Raw genomic sequence first — 21,990 nt, forward strand, 5'->3', positions numbered from 1 at the left:
ATTATAAATACATAAAACTTAATATAAGGTAAACAGTGGAGATACTTTCATTTGTCTATTAGCAAGTGCACTTTTAATTATTAATTGTTTTAACATCTATAAGTCTTGGACATTTGAGGAACAGTAACTGGAATCGTGGTGACTCCACACAGCTTTTATTTCTCTGGCAAGTGATCTTCAACAATTGCAAAGCAAATACTGTCAGTAAATGTAACAGCACAGATTTTTTTTTTTTATTATTATTAACAATTTATAGTTACTTTTATTTGACTAAGTTACTTTTTACAATGCCAACCACCGTATCTTCTTTTTGAGTTTTGGCACCTTGATGGAATCTTCTTCAACTCTCTTTGAAATATCAATTCCAAGGGGAGCTCTAAAAAACCAACCAGAATGATGCATTTGTTAGAAATAAATCACATTATGCCATATCATACAAATGTACAGGTTCACAGACCTGGTTTACAGTGGAACTGCAGGAGTTCTGCACACACCCTGCACTGCAAGACTGTGTGACTATTACAATGGTCCATCTGAGGCCTACCTAAAAAGTCTTTACACTGAGGAAATGTTTGCATTTGTAGCCATTCCAAACTCAGGAAACATATGTGGGAATTCAAAGCCATCTTTTGGGAATATTGTGTTATTTAGATTCTGATTTTAATTGATAATTAATTTTACATTTCACTGATGAATGCATGACATTATACAGATCCAAAGATATTTACTTCTGTGATAATCTTCATAGTTTACAGAAAACAAAACTTAGTGTTTTATTCACTGAGATAGATACACAGAATCATAGAATGGTTTTGATTGAAAGGGACCTCCAAAGGTCATCTAGTCCAGCCCCCTGAAGTGACCAGGAACATCCTCCACTGTATCAATAAAGCAAGTGAGTTTTGGAGAGGAGTAATTTATTGTTTTTCAAGTGACAATTATACATTTTTTTTGCTGTTGTCCTGAGACCTTCCAAGTCGGTTAACCTGGGAAGGGGGAAAACCTGAACAAAATTCCAAGTGTAAGCCCAGCTGGTACTTTTGAAATATTAGAATTTTGTTTTGCCTTAAGCCAAGGATCTACTTAGAATCATAGAATTGTCAGGTGGTTGGAAGGGATCTCAAGGATCATCTAGTTCCAACCCCCCTGCCATGGCAGGGACACCGCACACTTAAACCCATAGAACAAATCTAACCTAACAAGTCATTAGCAGAATCAATATTCTCAGTAAGAAGCAGTATTAGAACTGGAGACATACCATCTGATTTCTCAGAATTGATTGCTCATTATCAATACACACTTTGAGACTTGGGGCACTTTGCTAGATGTTGATGGAGAAGCCAAGGGGAGTGGACTAAAGCAGAACTTGCTCCAATGTTCCCATACCATGATGGTTAACAGGAAAATGCACAGAACTTTATGATTCATGGTGATTGTAGTTCCTGAGGCAAAGCAAACAAATGCCAGGCACAATCATTTCTACTTCCCAACTACACTGAAAAGGAAGCTCTGCCCTGGTGAGGCCACATCTGGAATATTGTGTCCAGTTCTGTGCCCCTCAGTTCAAAAAGGACCTCAGGGAACCGCTTGAACAGAGCTACAAAGATGGGGGAGTGAAGCTGAAGGGAGTGGACCATGTCCCTTGTGAGGAAAGGCTGAGGGACCTGGGGCTCTTTAGCTTGGAGGAAACTGAAGGGTGACATCATTCATGTTTATAAAGATGTGAAGGGTGAATGTCAGGAGGATGGAGCCAGGCTCTGTGATGTCCAGTGATAGGACAAGGGGCAGTGGGTGCAAGCTGGAGCAGAGAAGGTTCCATGTGAACATAGGAGAAACTTTGTGAGGATGACAGAGCCCTGGAACAGGCTGCCCAGAGAGATTGTGGAGTCGTCTTCTCTGGAGACATTCAAAACCTTTCTAGATGTATTCCTGTGTGATCTGGTCTAGGTGATCCTGCTCAGGCAGGGTGGTTGGACTAGATGATCGTTAGAGGTCCCTTCCAACCCCTAACATTCTTTGATTCTGAGCACTGCAAAGACACTCCTCATTAGTTTCAGCTATGCTTTTTAGTCTACACCTCCTTCCCCTTTCATTGACCATGGTGAATAAGTGAAGCAAGGGTCCACGGATGAAGTGAGTCACTTACCTGGGTTCATAGCGGATGCCATCAGTACTGTGTAGAACACCAAGGCCTGCACGTAACCTTTCAATCCCATTCCTAAGCAAGAAAGCAATGGTGTGAAAATTGTACATCCTGACTACCTGAATGTATGTGGTTCAGTCACATTAGACAGAAGCTCTTCACTTTGCTGTCAGCATTTACAGAACATCAGAGAAACACATGCAAAGAGAAGCAGCTCTCACCATGCGATCATAACGCCATTATCGGTGCACAGTCTCGGAGGAGGGCACAGAAAAGCAAAATTATTTGCATCTGCCAAAGCCTGCAGACCTTTTCGGATGTACTGATTGCTTCCAACTCCTCCTGACACAACCTGAGAGCAGTTTCCAGAAGAAAAAAGGCATTGACTCAGAAGTACTGATGGGTCACGCTCAACTTACATCCTATTTCATAGAATCATAGAATGGTTTGAGCTGGAAGGGACCTTAAAGATCATCTAGTTCCAACCCCCATGCCATGGGCAGGGACACCTTCCACTAGACCAGTTTGCTCAAGGCCTAATCCAACTTGGCCTTCAACACCTCCAGGGAGAGGGAATACACAACCTCTCTGGGCCACCTGCTCCAGTGTCTCACCACCCTCACTGTGAAGAATTTTTTCCTAATATTCAGTCTAGATCTCACCCCTTCCAGCTCAAAGCCCTTCATCCTATCACTACAAGCCCTTGCAAAAAGTCCCTTCCCCAGCTCTCCTGTAACCCCCTTCAGGTACTGGAGGGCTGCTCTAAGGTCTCTGTGGAGCCTTCTCTTCTTTAAGAAAAGGTTATCAGATGACAGCAATAAATAATGCATTTATTAAGAGATTAAAACACATCTTTGAAGATGAAAACATAAGTGTATGCTACGTGACATTACTATGCTAGAAGACATTTCTGAATAAAGCATAGAATCCTAGAATCCTTTTGGCTGAAAAACACCTCTAAGATCATTCAGTCCAACTGCTGGACTCATTGGATCAGAGAGTCATATCTCTCTAGCTGTCAAGTATTGGAGAGTACTAGGTCAAATTATATAGCCTGAAATGTTATGGAAGATCAGATTAGATGGGAAGAAAATATCTTTCTAGTTTAAAACCAAACTATGAAAGACTTTATTGTAAATATTTATACAGCTATTATCTCAGTCTTGCTATTTTAAGTGTCATATATACTGACATCTTCCTCACTTGGCCAGGGGAAGTTCAACAAGGCATCTGTTCTTCAGTAGAATAGAAAATGGAGAAAACCCCCAAAGTTTACCTACCAAAGCTGCATTTTTTGCTGACAGTATGCTATTTTTTATGCAGAACAGCATGGCTCGATATGTCCGCTGGAAAATGTGAACAGCCACCACATGCTGTACAGCAGCAGCAATATCCTGCACACAGGAGAGGATCTCACCCTCTTGAATACCTATAAAAATACACCAGCAAAGGGTTTTGCCTGAGCACAGATCAGCATGAAGGGTATCAAACCCACGGTTTATATCCAGCTTTGTTTAAAAATACCTTCTTCTTTTTCTTTTTCTATGATGGCTTTATTGACCAGGCTCTGAAGTCCAGAGAAAGAGAAGTTGCAGTTGCGGTATCGTTGCATGGGAAGCCTGAACGTATGCTGATGCCTGTTTCCACTCTGAGCCAAGTGCTCTATTGCCTTCCCCCCAGACATGCTGTGGCACTCTGGGTGCTTTCTTAAAGACAGTCTTCTTGCTACCTAGGGAAGCAACAAATCAGTCATAGAATCACCTGAGTTGGAAGGGACCTCTAAAAGTCACCTAGTCCAACCTCCCTGCAGTGAGCAGGGACATCCTCAGCTAAATCAGGTCACCCAGAGCCCTGTTGAGCCTCACCTTGAGTATCTCCAGGGATGGGACCTCAACCACCTCTCTGAGCAACCTGTTCCAGTGCTCAACCACCCTCATTGTAAAGAACTTTTTCCTAACATCCAATCTAAATCTACTCTTCTCTAATTTCAAACCCACAACCCACTCGTAACAGAGAGCTCAATCAATTCCTCCTGCAGCTTCATCACTGCTTTGTAGTCCATGGAGTATAATTCAGATGCCATAAAATCCAACCCAAGATGAAATTATGAGCAGGCTGCTGTAAGATCAAGACATACAACAGCTGGATGTTCTTCTTCAGGAGTAATTAGAAATGCAAATCTAGAACAGTGTGGACAAACATGTTTTGGAGCAAAACACTAATTACCCAGTTTTTATGGTACAGGAAACACACACTGACTGCCATAGTCTGTGGCCGGAGAAATAAAGTTTGTTTCAACTTTCAACCCCACTCACTCTCCCACTTTTTTCATTAATAGACACAAATGCTGGTTAAAAACATCTGTGCTTGTCTTTGAGAACAGAATTGTGGGTGGCCAGTTTTACAGGCTGTACTCAGCAGCCCAGAATCTCAATTCTGATAGCCAAAGCAGGCTTTTCAAAGTGTACAAAAATACTGATGATAAATGATTTCATATGTGTTGTTTTGACCTGACAGTATCCTTTAAAACATCACTGTCTACCTTCTCTAGTTCATACAACCTCTTTGTATCATGGCTGTCAATGAAACTTCCCACACCAGTTTTGATTACATTCCTATCCTGGTTTGAGCTAGAACAGAACCAATTCTGTTCACTGCTGTGACTTCTCAGCTCAGTCTGTGCCCAGTGCTGGCACTTTCTGCAGTTCAGGGCATGTCCGCACAGCCCGGGGCTGCTGCTAGCAGTGAGAACGCAGATTGGGACAGGTACTACCAAGAGCTGGGCTGCAGACCACAGGCACTGCTGAATGCTGTGCCCCATGTTGGAGTGCAGTTAAGTCAGAGGTAGTACCTACAGGGAGGAGGGGACAGGACAGGTGACCCTGAACTGACCAACAAGGCATTCCATTCCATGGGTGTCATATTCATCAGGGATCATCAGGGTCAAGCTTCCTCTTCAACGGCTCGTGTCACAGGAGAACTCTGTCCATTCTGCCTTCAGTCCCATTCCATGGGTTTCAGAATCCAGCTCCTGGATTTGGTTCCCATGTCCTGCTAAGCCCAGTCTGGGACTTCCCCAGTGCCTGCTCAGAGCCTCACTGATGAGGCTGGGTTCAATATTGGTTCATGTCTATTTGTATCTATCCTTTGTCTATTTCATGCAGAGATTTTTAACAGCTTCTTATGTCTTAAAACTATGGTATTTCAAACAGAGACAGAAGACAACTGAGAGTGTCCTCAGGCTGCTGCTGCTAGTACGATAATGTCATATAACTGCAATAAAAAGAAGACACTACTCAATTCCCACCTGCCGTTATTACCTTATCCAGCATGTCGCCTGGTGCTATATCTATGGACTGTCCAAGCAGAAGGAAATCTGACACCCCTTGTGCTACTGCCAAAATGCAGTGGCCTCCAGAGAGCAGAAGAACCAAGAAGGGAAACTCCACGTGATGTGTCAGTCTGACGGTCAGAGCATGAGCTTCCATGTGATGGATGGGTATGAAGGGCTTCTGGTACCTGCTCACCAGGTCCAGGCTGTACTGCAGCCCCACTTCCAGGCTGAGGGCCAGGCCTGGTTTGACTGTGGTCGCTACAGCTGCCAGCTCAGGTACAGAAACTCCACCAGCACTCAGAGCCTCTCGTACCACTCGCTCAATGTTTTCTCTGTGTAGCTGCTGTGCCACCACAGGAATTATTCCACCTGCTCTAGTAGAAACAAAGAATTGTATTTTTATGTCATAACAGATAAATTATCCTAAAAATAGATTTCAAACTCTTCTCAACCTTGCTATAACCTGCCTGTTTCCTTGACATGTTCTCAAATGCTGTGTAAAAGGCATCTCTGCACTGAGCAAGATTACCACACTGAGGTCAGAAAAGGATGGGACTTGCCCTTTTTTGGTACAGATGCCTCCTAAATGTACCTCAATGCTATTCCAAAACAGTGCCTGCACCTTAATATTCACAAGCCCTCACCTGTCAGTTCATGTACTTAGCCACCAACACCTATATCTGACTAACTTTTGAGAGGCATCCCTTGGTCATGGCAGGAGGGTTGTAGCAGATGATCTCTGAGGTCCCTTCCAACCTTAGCTGGTCTATGATTCTATCATTCTATGAACTTTCCTTTAAAAGAAAACAGCCATTTGGTGGTTTTAAAAGTAGTAATTCTTTCACCTTTAAATCCCTCTAGGTAAGTAACCTGGCTCTTTTGGAAAGAAAACACTGGAGGAAACTTCTTAAATGCAGAGCATGTCTTTCCTCACCCATCAGTAACATCTCAAGTAGGATGTATTGTGGCCCTAGGGATACACACCTGCCCACTTCTCACTGAGTTTTCTGGAGAAGACAGAACCTCTAGATGGACCATACTACAAGTAAGAATAACATCACTGGTAAGGTGGAAAGCCCCCGAGAGAAGTTTATTTTGACTGCAGAGCATATTCTTACTGTAAATGGACTTCCTTCTGACAGTGCAGGGCCTCTCCCAGCACGTTCCCAGCATCGTCCACCACGGCAGCGCCGGTATCATCGCAGCTCGTCTCGATTCCCAGCACCAGCTGCCGAAGATGCTGTTCTCCACAGCAAGCAGAGCTTCTGCTCCTCAGCCACACCGCCCGCCCGCGTTTGACTGATTTCAAAAGGCTTTTAGCAATGCTGCTCATTGTTCACAATCTATCTGGTAGCTGCGTCTACAACAGAGCTGTGCAGTTGATTATTTCTGGAGGCTTTTCACCCATGTGCTCTGGTCTGATTTTCTGGGAGGGGGGATTAATTTTAAAGTTACCAATACACACGCACGATACTTAAGACCCTAAGTAAACCAAAACAATTTGAGAGTCGGGAGCTGATGTCTTCACTTTACCTTAACACGCTTCAAGAGAGTTCTTCACCCACTCTTGCTGCACTTTCTGTGGCCCTAAGGGAGGGACACACCGTGAGCCTCTGGCCCGCAGCACCTCAGGGCGAGCTCGCCCCATGTGCCCGCCGCGCACAGTCCGATTCCACGCTGCCAGCAGCGCCGTCTCTAAGCTCCCTCCTCGCTGTTTCAGCGTCCAAGGCTCGCTTCCACCCTCCGAAGGCCTTCGGAGCCGCCCCAGGCCGGCGTCAGGGCAGCGCCGCCCGCTTCTCCGCGCACCCGCAGCGTACCTTCGGGTCGCGATTCACCGCCATCGCCCGCTGCTCGCCCTCGCTTTTCCCAGCGCCCGCCGGGCCGGGCAGCTCAGGCCCGCACTGCTAGGCGTAGCCAGTAAGCCAGCGGCGCAGACTGGAGCCACGGCCGCCGTGCACCGCGACGCTCCCGCCCACCGGCTCCTCCGGGGCCGCCCCGGGCCCGGCGCAAGCGCGGAGTGGCCAGTCTGGAAGGGACGCTCCGCTCCTGTCTCCTTGCGAGCTGACGGTCGTAGGAGAGCGTTTCAATCGCGCTTCGTACAGCCCTCCCCAAGGCGACCCTGCCCTGGTACCGGGTGTTCCGGTACTGCCCAAAGCACTTCACCGCAGGTCTGCGTCGGTACATTCGGTCCGGGTCCTTAAAATCATAGAGCAGAAACGTAGGATTGTTTCAGTTGGAAAAGATGTTTAAGGTAGTCGAGTCATTCGTTATGTAACTCATTACTAAGTCTGGTGCTAAACCGTGTCCCTCAGCACCACATCTCTGCCTCTTTTAACACCTCCAGGGATGGGGATTCAACCACCTCCCTGGGGAGCCTATTCCAGTGTTTCAGAACCCTTTCAGTGAAGAAGTTTCTTCCGGTATCCAACCTAAACCTTCCCTGGTTCATCTTGAGCCCATTCTCACTTGTCCTTTCACTTGTTGCTAGGGCAAAGAGACCCACCCTCACCTCACCCCAATCCTTGTCACTTGTTCACAAAACAGTGATTTTCGAAAATCCAGCACAGCCTTGTGATGGTCACTACTTAAAGCAGCCTGTTGTCATTTTCAGTACAAATAACACAAATATATATTTCCAATTAAAAAAAAAAATCCATAGCCCACAACTTTTTTTTCTTTTAACAGTATCTTTATGAAGAAGGTAAACAGACAAAAAATTCTCCCAGCAATACAAGAAATAGGCCACTGAGGGGTTTTTCTTTATTTTATTTTTCCAGCTCACTGGCTGCCACTGCATCCAAAATGTAAATTAAATCTTACATTGAAGTCTTCTATTAAATCCAAACTGGTTTTGGCTGGCAGACATATGGCAGACTTACAAATTAATCGTTTTTTCAAGACAGAGAATTAAGTGCTCAGAGCTGTAAACATACCTCTGTCAGCCTAGTTCCAGAGTTGATTATCTGCAAGGTTACTCTGTACTACACAGTACCCTGAAACCACAGCATTCCTCCACCTTTCTAAGACATGCAAATTATCTTTGCTTTTATCTGCAAAAGCATAAAGTTAGACCCTGGGATTTGCCTGCTCATCTTGGCTTCTATCCTAATTTACAGCCTATACAGAGCTTCTCTATGTCTTCTGCCAGTGACTCTTCTACACAGCAGCAACCCTTTCCCTCACCATTGTAGGCCTCTCAATCAATGAAGAATAAAAGTCAGCAGTTAAGTACCAGAGAAAACAGTCAAAAATCCACACTTTAAGAGAAACTTCAGATTTCCAGGCTGTCCCATTTATGGATAGAAAAGTCAGTCTCCTGGAGAGCAAAATGAAATTGACTCAACAGTGGTGGCCTGTCAAAGTGTACATGGACTGAGCCGTCAAGTGGATGTAGAAATCCCCTGAGCTGGCAGTGAAGGACTTTCTTTGTGACAAAATAATCACAAGAGCAGATAAGGCATGACTTACACCATCAGTTTATGGTAGCTGTCACTGTGAGACAGACCTTTACAACAAAATAATAAGCACAACCACCTACAGCCCATACAGCAGAGAGAAGCTACTTTCACTCCCAGAGTGCAGCCTCACCAGTCCTTGGCATCCAGGATCCTGGATTTACACCTAACCTTACTATCTGTGTTATGGTTGACTGGCTACTTGAGAAATACTGCTCTCCCTTTCAGGCGAAATGCTGCTCCCCATTGCAGCTGTTGCTTACATCTTCCTTACGAGTCATTTGCATCAGCCAGACATAATACAGTCTTAGTGAGGATCACGCTTTAGAGCTGGACCTGCCCACTTCTTCACAGAAATCTTTCTTCTGGAGGTTTTCGGTTCATTTTGGTTCTTATAAACTCAATTTTCATCCCAGACAATGCTGTGGGAAGTAGGATTTGCGTCTCAGACGGAAAATCATCTCTCACTGAGTAAGATTAAATCCACAGCACAGCAGGCAACTCATTTCCTTCACCTAAGGAACCACAGGAGCCATGTCAGGGGCAGTCAGTATCAAATCTTCTGCTGCTCAATACTTATTGATGCCAAAGATTCGAACGCCATGCAGCTGTGGCAGCTTGGGGATAAGCACGGTCAGGAGGGAGGTTGTGTTGAGGATAAAGTGTGTTGGATCATACTTGGTGTAGAAACTGGCCAGGAAATACCTGTGGGAGAAGAGGGAGCAAGCTTAGCTAGTGACAGCCTTGACTGAAAAATAAACAAAGCACAGCTGACAAAAGTGCTTTAGCAGTTGGAGTGATTTTACTGGTTAACAACTGACTGCTTCACATCTGCAGTACTGGGTCCAGTTCTGGGCTCCCCAGTTCAAGGACAGGGAACTACTGGAGGCTACAGAGATGATGAGAGGACTGGGGCATCTCTGATGAGGAGAGGCTGAAGCTGTTTTGCCTGGAGAAGAAAAGACTGAGGGGATCAGCTCAATGCTGATGAGCAGGGGGCAAGAGGATGGAGCTGGGCTCTTTTCAGTGGTGCTCAATGACAGCAGTTATGCTACCCTGGCAAGATCAGTGACAAAGCATTCAACAATTTTCAGTGCAAAAATCATTTTTGCTGAGCACATCTGTGGCTGCCATGATTTTAAAATACTTCCCATCCATCAGATGCTTCCAGCATGTTTTAAAGCTAGGTCACAACCTGTTCAGCTGCAAGAAAACCCAACTGACTACCAACTCCTTCAGGCTTTCAGCCAATAATTTCATCTTACTGCTAGGAAGTAGGAAGCTTACCTTTCAAGAAAGAGGATTTTTTTGGAGGAGTTTATATAGATTTTTTTTGTTTGTTTTCAGTTTCTATCACTTGTGACCCAACTTTCTAAACACAATGCAGCATCTTCCCCACTCCACTATACAAGTGGACAACTTCCTTGTGTGGAAAACAGAAAGACTTTTCAGATGTGAAAAACGGATCTGATTTCCTTCAGTTACACCACCAGACTCGTGTCAACAAAGACAGGCAGTGATACATTTCTTACGTAACTCAAGTACACAGAAGACAACCTTTACAAGGCAAAAACAACATGCAAAGGCCTGGACCCCATAAAATGAGGGCTCCTCCTAACTCACAAGTTGCAAAAGGGTTAGTAAATGCTGCTGTGTGCTGAAGAAGCTTAGACTTTCAATCTTTGCAGCTTCACAATGTTAAAAGAACTTCAAGAGTTAGCAGTAAGTTTTCCTCACAGCATTTATGACCTTTAAAACCTGCCCATTAATAACTGTTTACAAACTTTGACCTCAGTATGTGGAGTGTCAAGTGGTGCAAGAAGAAAGGTTGTTGATGATATGGCTTGTAAATACCTACTCCTACATCCATGACGTAGAAAGAAACAAACAAGCCAAAGAAAGAGAGAAAATGCTTTTAGAATGTGACTCCCAACCCGTTTTGCTGCTGCTTTTAAATCCTAGCTTGACAATTCAATTATTCCATGATAACAGATTGGAACTCACAGAATGATAGGAGAGATTGTGAAGAATTTCCTTGAAGATGTAAACTGTACTCCATAATCCAGCTGTTCCCAGTGTGTCAGCAGCCTAGCTTTCCCTTGATCAGGTGTTTCAAAAGGAGTCCCCTTTACTGCATGTAAAAACACATACATTCCCTGGAAAAGAGAAAAAAGGAGCACTTTGAGCTTTAGATTTTTGTAACTGTTGCATTGGTCAAGGTGTTGTGAAAAAAAAAAAAAGAGAGAAAATGAATTCCCAACCAGAAGTGCTGCAAACCTGAAACCATTGAAGAGGAAGGAAGAGACAAGTGATTTGAGGATGTATAGACAGTGCTACAGTCAGAGTTTCAGCCTAGGTCTATGTGACATCCAATCCATTGCTGTGTCTTCTACATCAGATGGTAAAAATGGTGTGAAACCAACAGAATTTTAACAATTTTAGGGCTGCTGATGTATATTTACATATAACTCTTTCCTAACAGTTGTTAACAGAGTTATGAGGTGGAGGCTGTACAAAGCAAAATTCTATCTACAAATACTGGCAATATTGCAAGAAGACTTTCAAAAGCTTGCTCAGTCCCCCACCAGCTTCAAACTCTCAGAAGCTGGAACACCAGCTACCAGTGCAATACCATCTGTCCATTCTTGGCTGCTTTTCCTTCATCGACTCATGGAACAGTTTAGGTTGGAAGGGACCTTAAAGATCATCTAGTTTCAACCCCTTTGCCATGGCCAGGGACACCTCCCACTAGGTTGCTCAAGGCCTCATCCAACCTGGCCTTCAACAGCTCCACAGAGGGGGCATCCATGACCTCCCTGGGCAACCTGTTGCAGTGTCTCACCACCCTCACTGCAAAGAATTTATTCCTAATCTGCAGTCTAACTCTGCTCTCCTCAAGCTTCAATCCATTCCCTCTCATCCTGTCACTCCAAGCCCTTGTAAAAAGTCCCTTCCCACCTTTCTTGTAGGCCCCCTTCAGGTACTGTAAGGCTGCTGTAAGGTCTCTCTGGAACTTTCTCTTCTCTAGGCTGAACAGCCCCAACTCTCCCATGCCGCCGCCATAGGGGAGGTGCTCCAGCTCTGTGACCATCTTCACCACACCGGACTTTGTGACTGCTTGATGGGAGATTGCCACGACTGCTCTGTTAGAGATCACTTTGAACCCTCCGATTTCACACAGGGCAGTTTGCCCTCCTCCAGTTTTCACAAACACTTGTTTTCTCTAACAGAGAGAGCACACCAACTCCAAGCATGAGTCTTGGCCAGGAAATACCAAAGATGTCCTTTTCTTTCTCTTGGGTTCTTTTTGATGCATACAGAGAAACTGTTATATAAAGATTTTTAATGAAAAAAAACCCAGAAACCAAACAAAAAACCCCAAACCAAATACATTTCTTCTGAATTCCTATAATAGAGGTGAAATTTGAACAAGTCACTTCATGCCTTCTTCCACCTTTTTTTCTAATATAGGCCCCCTTGCCAAAGGCCTATAAACCTAAGAGAATTAATTTGCTTAATTAAATCTTTGATTTATGATGCTTGCAGCATCTGCTTCAATAGCTTAACCAAAAAGCACTTTTAGGACAGATCCAAATGCTTACTTACATGCCACATTTCACACCAGTACTTGTAGAAAGACCACCAACACCACTTTCAAGGTCAGCTAAGTTTTTCCATTTGTGGAAACACAAGATTTTTTGATTTGTCAAACCATTCAGGGATTTACTTCCAAAAAGAAAAAGTAACAAAACCGTTGAAATATACAAAAGTGCAGCTTATGTTCATTTGCTAGTGTTATATTCATCTTCCAGAGCTCCACTAGAAGACTCCTTGCCAGTGAATCTTCGCATCCCTGTTGTCATTGTAGCTCCTTGCAATGATTTGCTAAAGTGTTTGAGAAATACTAAGTCATTCTTGTCTCTGCCCATCTGACGCTGTCAAAGACAATGTACAAAATGCCCTAACGAGGCTTAAAATGCCGTTATTATTTTTAAACCCACCTACAAACATAAAAAAAATTAACTAAAATTCAAAATCATGGGTTTTTTTTAAAGATTCAGGAGGATAGTATCCAAGCTCAGTCTTTAAAGTGAACTAGAGTTCTCCTAAATAAGGAAGAAGCTATATTTTGATCAAGATTTCTTTGCTGTTCATCTCAGAGAGCTGAGTTAGCAAAGCTCAAGGATGACAAACTGCTGGATTATGGCCCTCTTTTCTGAGACTTGCATTACTTTAAATGATTACAACAAAATTATAGCACTGCTCTCTGGTGAGACTCCACCTGGAGTACTGCGTCCAGCTCTGGAGCTCTCAGCACAGAAAAGATGTGGACTTGTTCAAGCATGTTCAGAGGAGATCAAAATGATCCAAGGGCTGGAAGCCTTCAGCTGTGAGGACAAGCTGAGAGGGTTGGTCTTTGTCAGTCTTGTGAAGAGAAAGCTCCAGGGAGATCTTCTTGTGGCCTTTCAGTGCCGTAGGGCACCTGTCAGAAAGCTGGGAACAGGGTTTTTGGCAGGGCCTGTTGTGACAGGACAAGGGGTGATGGTTTGAAATTAAAAGAGGGAGATTTAGACTAGATACAAGGAGGAATTTTTTTTACACTGATGATGGTGAGACACTGTCCCAGGTTGCCCAGACAGTTGGTAGATGTCCCATCTCTGAAACCATATATGGTCAGGTTGTTTGGGGCTCTGAGCAACCTGTTCTAGTTGAAGATGTCCCTGCTGACTGCAGGAGGGTTGGACTAGATGACCTTTAAAGGTTCCTTATAACCTATAGCCTTCAGCTGTATGCTAAAGTCATTCTGAGCTAAAATTTAGCTAGCTTGACCACAAATCAAAGCAAGGAGAAAAAGAACACAAATGTTTCTGTCCAAGGAAGCAGGTCAAGTGCTGACATGAAACATTTTGGGATAATAACAATGTATGTAGAAACATTAGTAGATAATATCCAAGAATTAAAACTGCAATGTATTTTATGGATACAGCACAGTTGAGTAACATAATATACAAGCAATACAACAGCAAGCAATGCTTACTAAATATAATAATACATAATACACTATTATAAATAATAACATAGCATACAATGTTTCTTTGTAATAATAATAATAATAAACATAAACATTTATTAATAGCATAAGAATATATAAAGCACTGTGGAAGTCAGTTGGCATGATGGATTTATGCCTGTAAGATTCTAGCTTAATTAAAAGCCCTTTAAAAGAATACATAAGCTATGTAAGGTGTGTTTCATGTCTTTTGTGCTTAAACCCAAAGTGATCACATAGCATTTCACCAACACATTTAACAATGGATAAGCCAAGTAGAGGTTGCATTTTGGCTAGCTGGAATTCATTATCCATACAGCCTGACCATTTTTCTCTTCTCCTGCTATAAAAAATTAATACATACAAACAGCTTTTCCAATTTTGACACAAGAGGGGGTGCTTACCAGGTTGTGAATCACATTTGTTAAGGTCCAGGCAACAGGGACGCTGAAGAAAGGAATGCTGAGCAAGACGATGTGCAGCATGACGACTCCCAGCGCGTAGGTCAGCCACATTCCGCGACTGTTCATCACCCGCGTGTTTGGATTTACCTCGCTGTGGGCGACTCCTACGTTCATTTTTACCCTACAAAACACATCTCTTTCAGGACTGAGACTACTGTTAGAGAGAGGAGTACTCAGCATACTCAGGTTTAGAGTCTGGGAAAAGCCCGGCATAAATAAGCAGGTCTGGAAGGAGCACAGAGCCTAAAGCAAGATGCATCTTGGAATCTTCAGTGTGGTTCATGGAGAAGTCAGCACAAACAGGGAACTGTTTGTTTAGAAACAGCCAAACAAAACCCACAAGCCATCTACAGAAGGATGTTTAAAAAACAGTAAGCTGAAGTTGCAAACCTGTAAGAAATCAGGTTTTGTAACTTCTGTCCTCTCAACTCTTTTCGTCAACCACAACATCTGCAGTGCTCTTCCCCTTCCCGTATCAGGCAATTTGCCTCCTGTTTCTTGTTCATGTACTCGGTAGTGAATAATTCTGCATATAACAACTGCCCAGCCACCTACTGCTAGGAAGGACCAACAAGGACCAATTTCTGCCTGCTTTTCTTGCATCACAGTGCAGATTGCAGATTTTTCCCTCTCTCCCCATCTGTTAGTTTTTAGACAGACATTTACATCCTTCAAATCTGGCTGAAATTAGCCAACAGGTTCAAAAGTTTTCTGAGTGACAGACAGGCAGAGATACACAGAACGATTTCACAATGCTGAATTCTTCAGGAGACAGAACTTACTGGAGGTGACACACTTGTCCTCCTGCACTAACGTTTGCAATGAAAACTAAACCAAAAAATCATGGCATACTTTATATTCATGTCAGCTGTCAGGCTATTTCTATTCATCTATGGGTCTGGGATGGAGATTTTTTTTACCTGTCTTCCATATCAGTCTACAAAAGAACTTGTTTAAGCACCAAAACCATCTTCCTTTGGTAGGTAGTATTTTAATTCTGCTCTCTTAGTGCTTCAAAGCCCTGTAACACTTGAGTATTTTGCAATATTAGCAACGGGCTGTAGAATAAAAATAGATCGAACCCGACACTGAACCGGCACAGCCGATTTTAATCAACACTTGTTGCAAAAGATTTCAAAACGGGAACACATTACCTGCGATGGGGGAAGCGAGATTGTTCCTCTCTTCCTAGGATGCAGCACCGCTGGTGAGCGAGTACCTAGACAGACACCTGGACATCATCTACCATTTCTTCCTAGCTTTCCCTCACGATTCTTGTCTCCCCGGCTGGGCGCCTTCTCTAAGCTCGCCGTACCCCTCTCTCACGGCCAGGCCCCCGGCCGCACAAAAGAAGCGGGACGCTGTGCCCACAGGAACCGGGTTCCCCCCGGAGAGCCACCTCCCTTCCCAGCCACGCACCTTGCCGGGTCCCGGCAGATCCCCTCCCGCCGCACCAGCCCCTGCCGCTCGCCTCAGGGCTGGGCCTCGCAGCAGCAGCCGCCGCCGCCGAACGCCCCGGGGCCTGCTCACAAGCACCACGGCGTAGACGGTAGCGCCAGCCGAGCCAAGCCGAGCCGAGCCCGCCCGCCCGTTCTCTGAGCACGGCCCCGGAGACCCACCAGCCGCCGATGAGCAGGAGCAGACCGCAGGCCACCAGCCGCAGGTTGAGCCTGCCGGCTGCCCTGTGGGCAGGGCTGTCAGCGAGGGGCGGGGACAGGCGGGCCCGCCCGCACCGCGCACGGCGGCAGCGGCAACAGCGGCGGCGGGAGAGCCGTAGAGGCCAGGTAGCGTACGCCCGGGACAGTGCGGGACGCGGGCGCCCGGGAAGAGTGGAGGGGCGGTGCGGGGCAAGGCAAGGCAAGGCAAGGCAGCTGCCTGCCTACCTGCCGCGGGGATAAGCCGCCGCTCCCCACGAGGCCCTGACTGTGAAGGGGACGCCGCTTCCCCGCTGGTAGCTGGCGGCAGCGCGGTGGGAACGGTTGCCGCCCCGGGCGAAACGGAACGGGACGTGTCTGGGCCTGGGCCTAGGCCTCGGCCTCGGCTTGGGCCGCCGCGGTGTGGCGGTCGCCTCCGAAGCGGGGCCGGGCCCTGGCGGGGAGCGAGGCCTGCTGACCGCGGCGGGAACTGGGCGTTCCTCACGGCCGTCCCCGCCTTCCCCTTACCCCCTGTGTTTGCAGGGCGAAAAACAAGCGGGAAGTGAGGTCTCGTAGTGTTGTTGCAGATAAAGGCGAGAGTGACGATCTACAGGTTTCGTCTGCAGATTTCTTCCCTTTTTTTTCCGCCCATAAACTGAGGACTTACCCGAGTACGTGTTCTGGCGGGCTCCTGCGAAAGGTGGTAGTTGGAGTAAGGTGTGCGTGCCGTGCCAGGCATCCGTGAGGCTGCAGCTGTAAAGCCGAAGGAGTTTTTGTGGGCAGTTTACCTGAGGGCCTGCAATATTACTCTGTTGCTGCGGTGTCAGACTTCGTTTAGAGGAGTAGAAGGATTGCATCAGTGATGAAGCTCAAACCCACCAGCCCTGCACAGGGGCGTTTGCGTGCAGGGAAGAAGGGCACCCCAGAAGCTGAATCCTCTCCCCAAAAGCCTGTAGCAGTTACATCTCATAGAAGATTTATCTTTGGGATCTGCAACGTTTCTCCTCAAAGACCTTCCCTTGGTTTAGTCAGTGTTTTGTGATGGAAACACTCAGCTGTGATCTGGCACGCATCATCAGTAGATCAGTAGCTGGTCTCTCTTCCTGTGTGCCTTTCCCAGTTTGTTTGGTGGAAAACTGAATTGTCAGATCTTTTTACCACCTGTGGAGTCTGAATAACGAGTATAAAGCAAAACCTCTTTAAAAGTTCTGATGCTGCTTCCTCTTCAGAACCTTGTACTTTTGTTCCCCCCAAGTAACCTGATTTTTGCTTTGTCTTTTGTGTTTACATTGGCAGCCTTGAGAAGGAGGAGTTCGCTGTAAGGGTTGTATCAGCTGTGTATACCCTGTGGGGTAATGGTGCTCTGGGGTGTTGGCCACAGCCCTTCACTGTGTCCTGGCTGCGTCAGGAGGAGATCTGGGTTTGCTCCATTCCTCCGCACATGCTCATATCCTTGGGACAGGTGCTGAGCCTGCAGTCTGTGTTCTCCAGCACAGGGCTTGGACTGAGTTGGCAGGATTGTTTGCCTTTTGATGTAAATAAAATTATGTAATGTAACCTTGTGAAGAGTGCTGCTGTGGAGGGGAGACACCCAAGTCTGAACCATTCTTGAGATTCAAAGAGCTGTCTGGGAATCCTCTTTCTCTTCCCTTTCTCATACGCATGAAAAACTAGCATTGAGTGTGTCAGGCAACAAAGATCGAAAAAGATTTTTTTCTTGGAGCTTGGTTAATGGTCTCTACTTGGGTACTTAAAACAGGAATGCCTGCAAAAATGTGCAGATTCGCTTACGATATATTCATGGTAGACCATCTCTGTAGTGCAGAAGGAATATTATAGCCACTTTTAAGTGTTTTCAGTGGCTTTATGATGTAAGGCATCCCCATTATCAAGTGGAAGATAGAGACAAAGAGAAATAAACTGACCCAGCTGAGGGCATGTCAAGGATTAGGAATCAGATGGCCACTAAATGCATGAGGGATGCTCTCTATTAACCCCTCTCCTCTCCCAAAGGGAAAAGAAAAGGAATAAGGAAGGGAGACTAATGGGTTGGGAAAGAAAACCAGTTTCAGTGAAAATAGTCACAATAAAATGAAATGGATACACAACTAATATTAAACCCAACCCCCTGATGGCAGTTAGTCACTGTCACCACTGATGCTGTGGGCAGGCGCTGGGGAAGTCTCAGGTTGGCAAAAAAAAGAACTGGATTCAGGAACTTGTGGATTGGGATGGAAGGCAGAATAGACTGAATCCTCTTGTGATGCTGACCATTGAAGAAGAGGCCTGACCCTGGTGATCCCTGCTGGATGTGATGTCCATTGGATGGAATCCCTTGTTGATCAGTTCAGGGTCACCTGTCCTGCCCCCTCCTCCCTGCAGGTGCAGCCTTTTGCTCTGCACCCTCAATGTGCCACACAAGATTTAGCAGTGACCTTGGTCTGCACAGAAGCAAGTCTAAGCAAGAGCCTTTCTGGACCCCAACCCCTTGGCAGTACATCTCCCCATCAGCATTCTCACTGATAGAAGCAGTCGCTGTATGTGCAAACATTCCCTGAACTGCAAAAAGTGCCAGCACCAAGCAGAGAAGTCAAATCACTGAGCAGGGTTAGTTCTGTGCTAGCTCAAACCAGGACAGGGCACACAGGTTTTCTGGGTTTGGTTTTCATTGTTGCCAGTAGATCATACTGCTGTTGAACATGACTTTTGCATTACTGGGCCTCCTCCTCACTTCTTACCCAATTCCAAAACAGTTGCCTTCAGGTTGTATTTCTTCAATGAAACTTAGCTAGTGGAAATCCTACATAGAGCACAGTGGAAGCTGAGTCCTGTGTCTTGAAGATTTGACTCTTCAGCCACAGTGTTCTGCATACGCTTAAAACTTACTGTGAAACAATTTAGAAAAGTGTTTGTAATGCACAATTTGACATTCTTCCTCTGTTATCTTTCTCTGCAGCTTCTCTGAGTCTTACTCCACTATGAAACAGCTGCCAGCAGAGACTGTTCGTCTGCTTTCAAGTTCTCAGGTGATCACATCAGTTGTTAGTGTGGTGAAGGAGCTGATAGAAAATTCCTTGGATGCAGATGCCACAAATATTGATATTAAACTGGTAAGACCTCTTTCTTTCTCTTTACAAAGAGTTGGATGGAAAATAAGATGCAAGGAAAGTTCCACTGCAGATGTGGGTTTTAGGCTGTGGTGGTTTGGGGAATGGGTGGGTATTGATAGTGTTTATATTTTAATCTCAAATTAAAATGGTCCCAAATCAGTGTCCATTGAAACTTCTGAGGCCCCACTATAACAGTAAGGCATATTTGTGCTCCTGAGTGCATCTTGGGGTAAAAACTGCCACCTTCTTTAATACTTTTCCTCCTTTCAAATGAGTTTTTCTACTTGCTTGTTCTAAAATACGATCTTCAGCACAAAGAAGACATCGGCCTGTTGGAGCAGGTCCATGGGAGGCCACAAAAATGATCTGAGGTCTGGAGCACCTCTGCTGTGAGGACAAGCAGAGAGAGTTAGGGTTGGTCAGCCTGGAGAAGAGAAAGCTCCAGGGGGATCTTCTTGTGGCCTTACAGTGCTGTAGGGAATCTATCAGGAAGTTGGGAACAGACTTTTTGGCAGGGCCTGTTGTGACACGACAAGGGGTGATGGTTTGAAACTAAAAGAGGGAGATTTAGACTAGATATAAGGAGGAATTTTTCATAGTGACGGTGGTGAGACACTATCCCAGGTTGCCCAGAATGTTGGTAGATGTCCCATCCATGGGACCATATAAGGTCAGGTTGTCTGGGGCTCTGAGCAACCTGCTCTAGTTGAAGATGTCCCTGCTCACTATAGGAGAGCTGGACTAGATGACCTTTAAACGTCCCTTCCAAGCTAAAGCATCCTGTGATGCATTCTGATTCAGGGTTGGACTTACTGACACATTTAATGCTCAGTACAAAATATTGTCAGGAAGATGAAAATGAAAACAGTGGAAAAGTTTGATGGCCATGCTAGATGTTTGTGTAGTATAAATTACCACATGGTGGGCTCTAGCTACTGATTTTATAAGATGCATCCAGTGTCCTTTCTGCAGATAACAGTGAATGCATAGCCTGCTCTGGAATCAAGTGTTAGACAGATGCTGTCAGTTAGAAGGGCGGTTGAATTTCAGTTTGGCTCCTTGTCCGTGCCACAGCTGTCTTTCCTGAATGAGCCTCAAGTGTTTTCCATTGGAGTATGATTTCTTTTATATGCCAAGGAGCATATTTTCTTGCCTCAAGTGAGCTGAGGGTAACTGTCATCACTATGGTTTGTGATGACCTTTGTCCTCTCAATATTTAGACTGCATAGTAGTTTCCTTCACGAATAACTCTAAAGTGAGTAGCGTATGCACATTTTGGGGGGAAGGGTACCAGAAGTGGATCCTGTGAGCCAATCAGTAACTGCAAGAAGTCAAAAGAAGGTGTTAGAGCCTTTGAAAATGATTACACAAGTCTTGTCTCTTACTGGAGAGCCAATGTAGAGCCATGCAGATAGCCAGAGAAGAAAGCCCTCTGGTGTGCTCTTGTGCCTAAGATCTGTGAGATCCTGTGGTTCATTAAGAGTGTGGCCAGCAGCTCAAGGGAAGTTTTCCTCACCCTTTACTCTGTCCTGGTGAGGCCACATCTGGGCCGGGCTCCCCAGTTCAAGGAAGAGAGGGAACTACTGGAGAGATTCCAGGAGAGGATACAAAGGTGATGAGGGGACTGGAGCATTGCTGTGATGAGGAAAGTCTGAGAGACCTGGGGCTGTTTAGCCTGGAGAGGGGATCTTACCAGTGCTGATGAACATCTAGAGAGTGGAGATCATGAGGATGGCATTGAGCTGTTTTCAGTGGTGGCCACTGATAGGACAAGGGGCAATGGGCACAAGCTGGAACAGAGGAGGTTTCACTTGAACTTACAGTAAAACGTCTTCCCTGTGAGGGCACCAGAGCACTGGAGCAGGATGCCCAGGGAGGTTGTGGAGTCGTGGTCTCTTGAGAGATTCCAAACCCAATTGAACGTTTCAGTCCTGGGCAACCTGCTCTGGGTGATCCTGCTTCAGCATGGAGTTGAACCAGATGATCTACAGAGGTCCCTTCCAACCCCCACTGTGCTGTAATTCTGTGATTCTGTAATCAGAGTGGGTTTCACAGGGCAATAACCAAGTGTTTCCATAGGGTGAGATCCCAAATCAATTAAAATGAGCATTTTCAACCATTTCCAGTGCATGAGTACCCTTCATTTCCATTCTTTGTCAGTTCAGCCCAGTCCAAATTCCTGTATTTCTAAACCAAATCAACCTGGTACTATGATACACCTCAGTGACTGCATCTGTCTCAAGTACTGTGTCCAGTTCTGGTGTCCCCATCTGAAAAAGGACATGAAACTGTTGGAGCAAGTCCAGAGGAGGGCCACAAGGATGATCCAAGGACTGAAGCACCTCTGCTGTGAGGACAGGCTGAGGGAGCTGGGGTTATTCAGCATGGAGAAGAGAAGACTCTGGGGGCCTTCCAGTACCTGAAGGAAGCCTGCAGGAAAGCTGGAGAGGTGGACTAGCAACAGGACAAGGGGGAATGGTTTTAAGCTGAGGAAGAGTAGGTTCAGACTGGATCTTAGGAAGAGGTTCTTTAATATCAGGGTGGTGAGACTCTGGAGTAGGTTGCCCAGAGTTGTCATGGATATCCTCTCCCTGGATGTGTTCAAGGCCAGATTGGATGAGGCCTTGGGCAAGCAAGTCTAGTTGAGAGGTGTCTCTGCCCATGGCAGGGGTGTTGGAGTAGATGATCTCTGAGGTCCCTTCCAACCTAAGCCATTCTATGGTTTTATGATAAACTCTGGATTACTTGAAAAGCACATTAGAGAATGGAAACTTGGCCATTTCATTTTACAGCTTGCTGG

At 45.5% G+C, this 21,990-nt stretch overlaps 3 protein-coding genes across 7 annotated transcripts in view; 1 reads left to right on the plus strand and 2 right to left on the minus strand.

The window, feature by feature from the left end:
• Positions 1-110: 110 nt before the first annotated feature.
• OSGEPL1 (O-sialoglycoprotein endopeptidase like 1) lies at positions 111-7,024 on the minus strand. The gene is made up of 7 exons (XM_054380983.1): positions 6,596-7,024; positions 5,464-5,851; positions 3,668-3,872; positions 3,424-3,572; positions 2,365-2,495; positions 2,147-2,218; positions 111-376 (listed from the first exon to the last, which is right to left on the minus strand). Exons 1-7 carry the CDS (start codon positions 6,808-6,810, stop codon positions 283-285), a joined length of 1,254 nt encoding a protein of 417 aa, XP_054236958.1. The 5' UTR covers positions 6,811-7,024; the 3' UTR covers positions 111-282.
• Positions 7,025-9,501: 2,477 nt separating this feature from the next.
• Positions 9,502-14,563, minus strand: ORMDL1 (ORMDL sphingolipid biosynthesis regulator 1). The gene is made up of 3 exons (XM_054381126.1): positions 14,387-14,563; positions 10,937-11,088; positions 9,502-9,637 (listed from the first exon to the last, which is right to left on the minus strand). Exons 1-3 carry the CDS (start codon positions 14,558-14,560, stop codon positions 9,502-9,504), a joined length of 462 nt encoding a protein of 153 aa, XP_054237101.1. The 5' UTR covers positions 14,561-14,563.
• Positions 14,564-19,058: 4,495 nt separating this feature from the next.
• PMS1 (PMS1 homolog 1, mismatch repair system component) overlaps positions 19,059-21,990 on the plus strand; it is a 54,906-nt gene continuing 51,974 nt past the window's right edge. For all 5 annotated transcript variants that reach the window (XM_054381057.1, XM_054381061.1, XM_054381059.1 and 2 more), the window contains exon 1: positions 19,059-19,190. In XM_054381057.1, coding sequence (XP_054237032.1) covers positions 19,059-19,190 — 132 coding nt within the window. The remainder of the gene's footprint in view (positions 19,191-21,990) is intronic.

Source organism: Indicator indicator, chromosome 5 (genome assembly GCF_027791375.1).
Source record: "Indicator indicator isolate 239-I01 chromosome 5, UM_Iind_1.1, whole genome shotgun sequence".
NCBI classification, from domain to species: Eukaryota; Metazoa; Chordata; class Aves; order Piciformes; family Indicatoridae; genus Indicator; species Indicator indicator.

Coding starts and splice junctions, on each gene's coding strand:
- OSGEPL1 (XM_054380983.1), bottom strand. CDS start 6,810: ATGAGCAGCATTGCTAAAAGCCTTTTGAAATCAGTCAAACGCGGGCGG. Junction 3,873..5,463: donor CAGGCGACATGCTGGATAAG/GTAATAACGGCA, acceptor TTGCTTCCCTAG/GTAGCAAGAAGACTGTCTTT. Junction 3,573..3,667: donor AGAAAAAGAAAAAGAAGAAG/GTATTTTTAAAC, acceptor GTATTTTTATAG/GTATTCAAGAGGGTGAGATC.
- ORMDL1 (XM_054381126.1), bottom strand. CDS start 14,560: ATGAACGTAGGAGTCGCCCACAGCGAGGTAAATCCAAACACGCGGGTG. Junction 11,089..14,386: donor CAAATGTGATTCACAACCTG/GTAAGCACCCCC, acceptor TCTCTTTTCCAG/GGAATGTATGTGTTTTTACA. Junction 9,638..10,936: donor ACAATCTCTCCTATCATTCT/GTGAGTTCCAAT, acceptor CTTCTCCCACAG/GTATTTCCTGGCCAGTTTCT.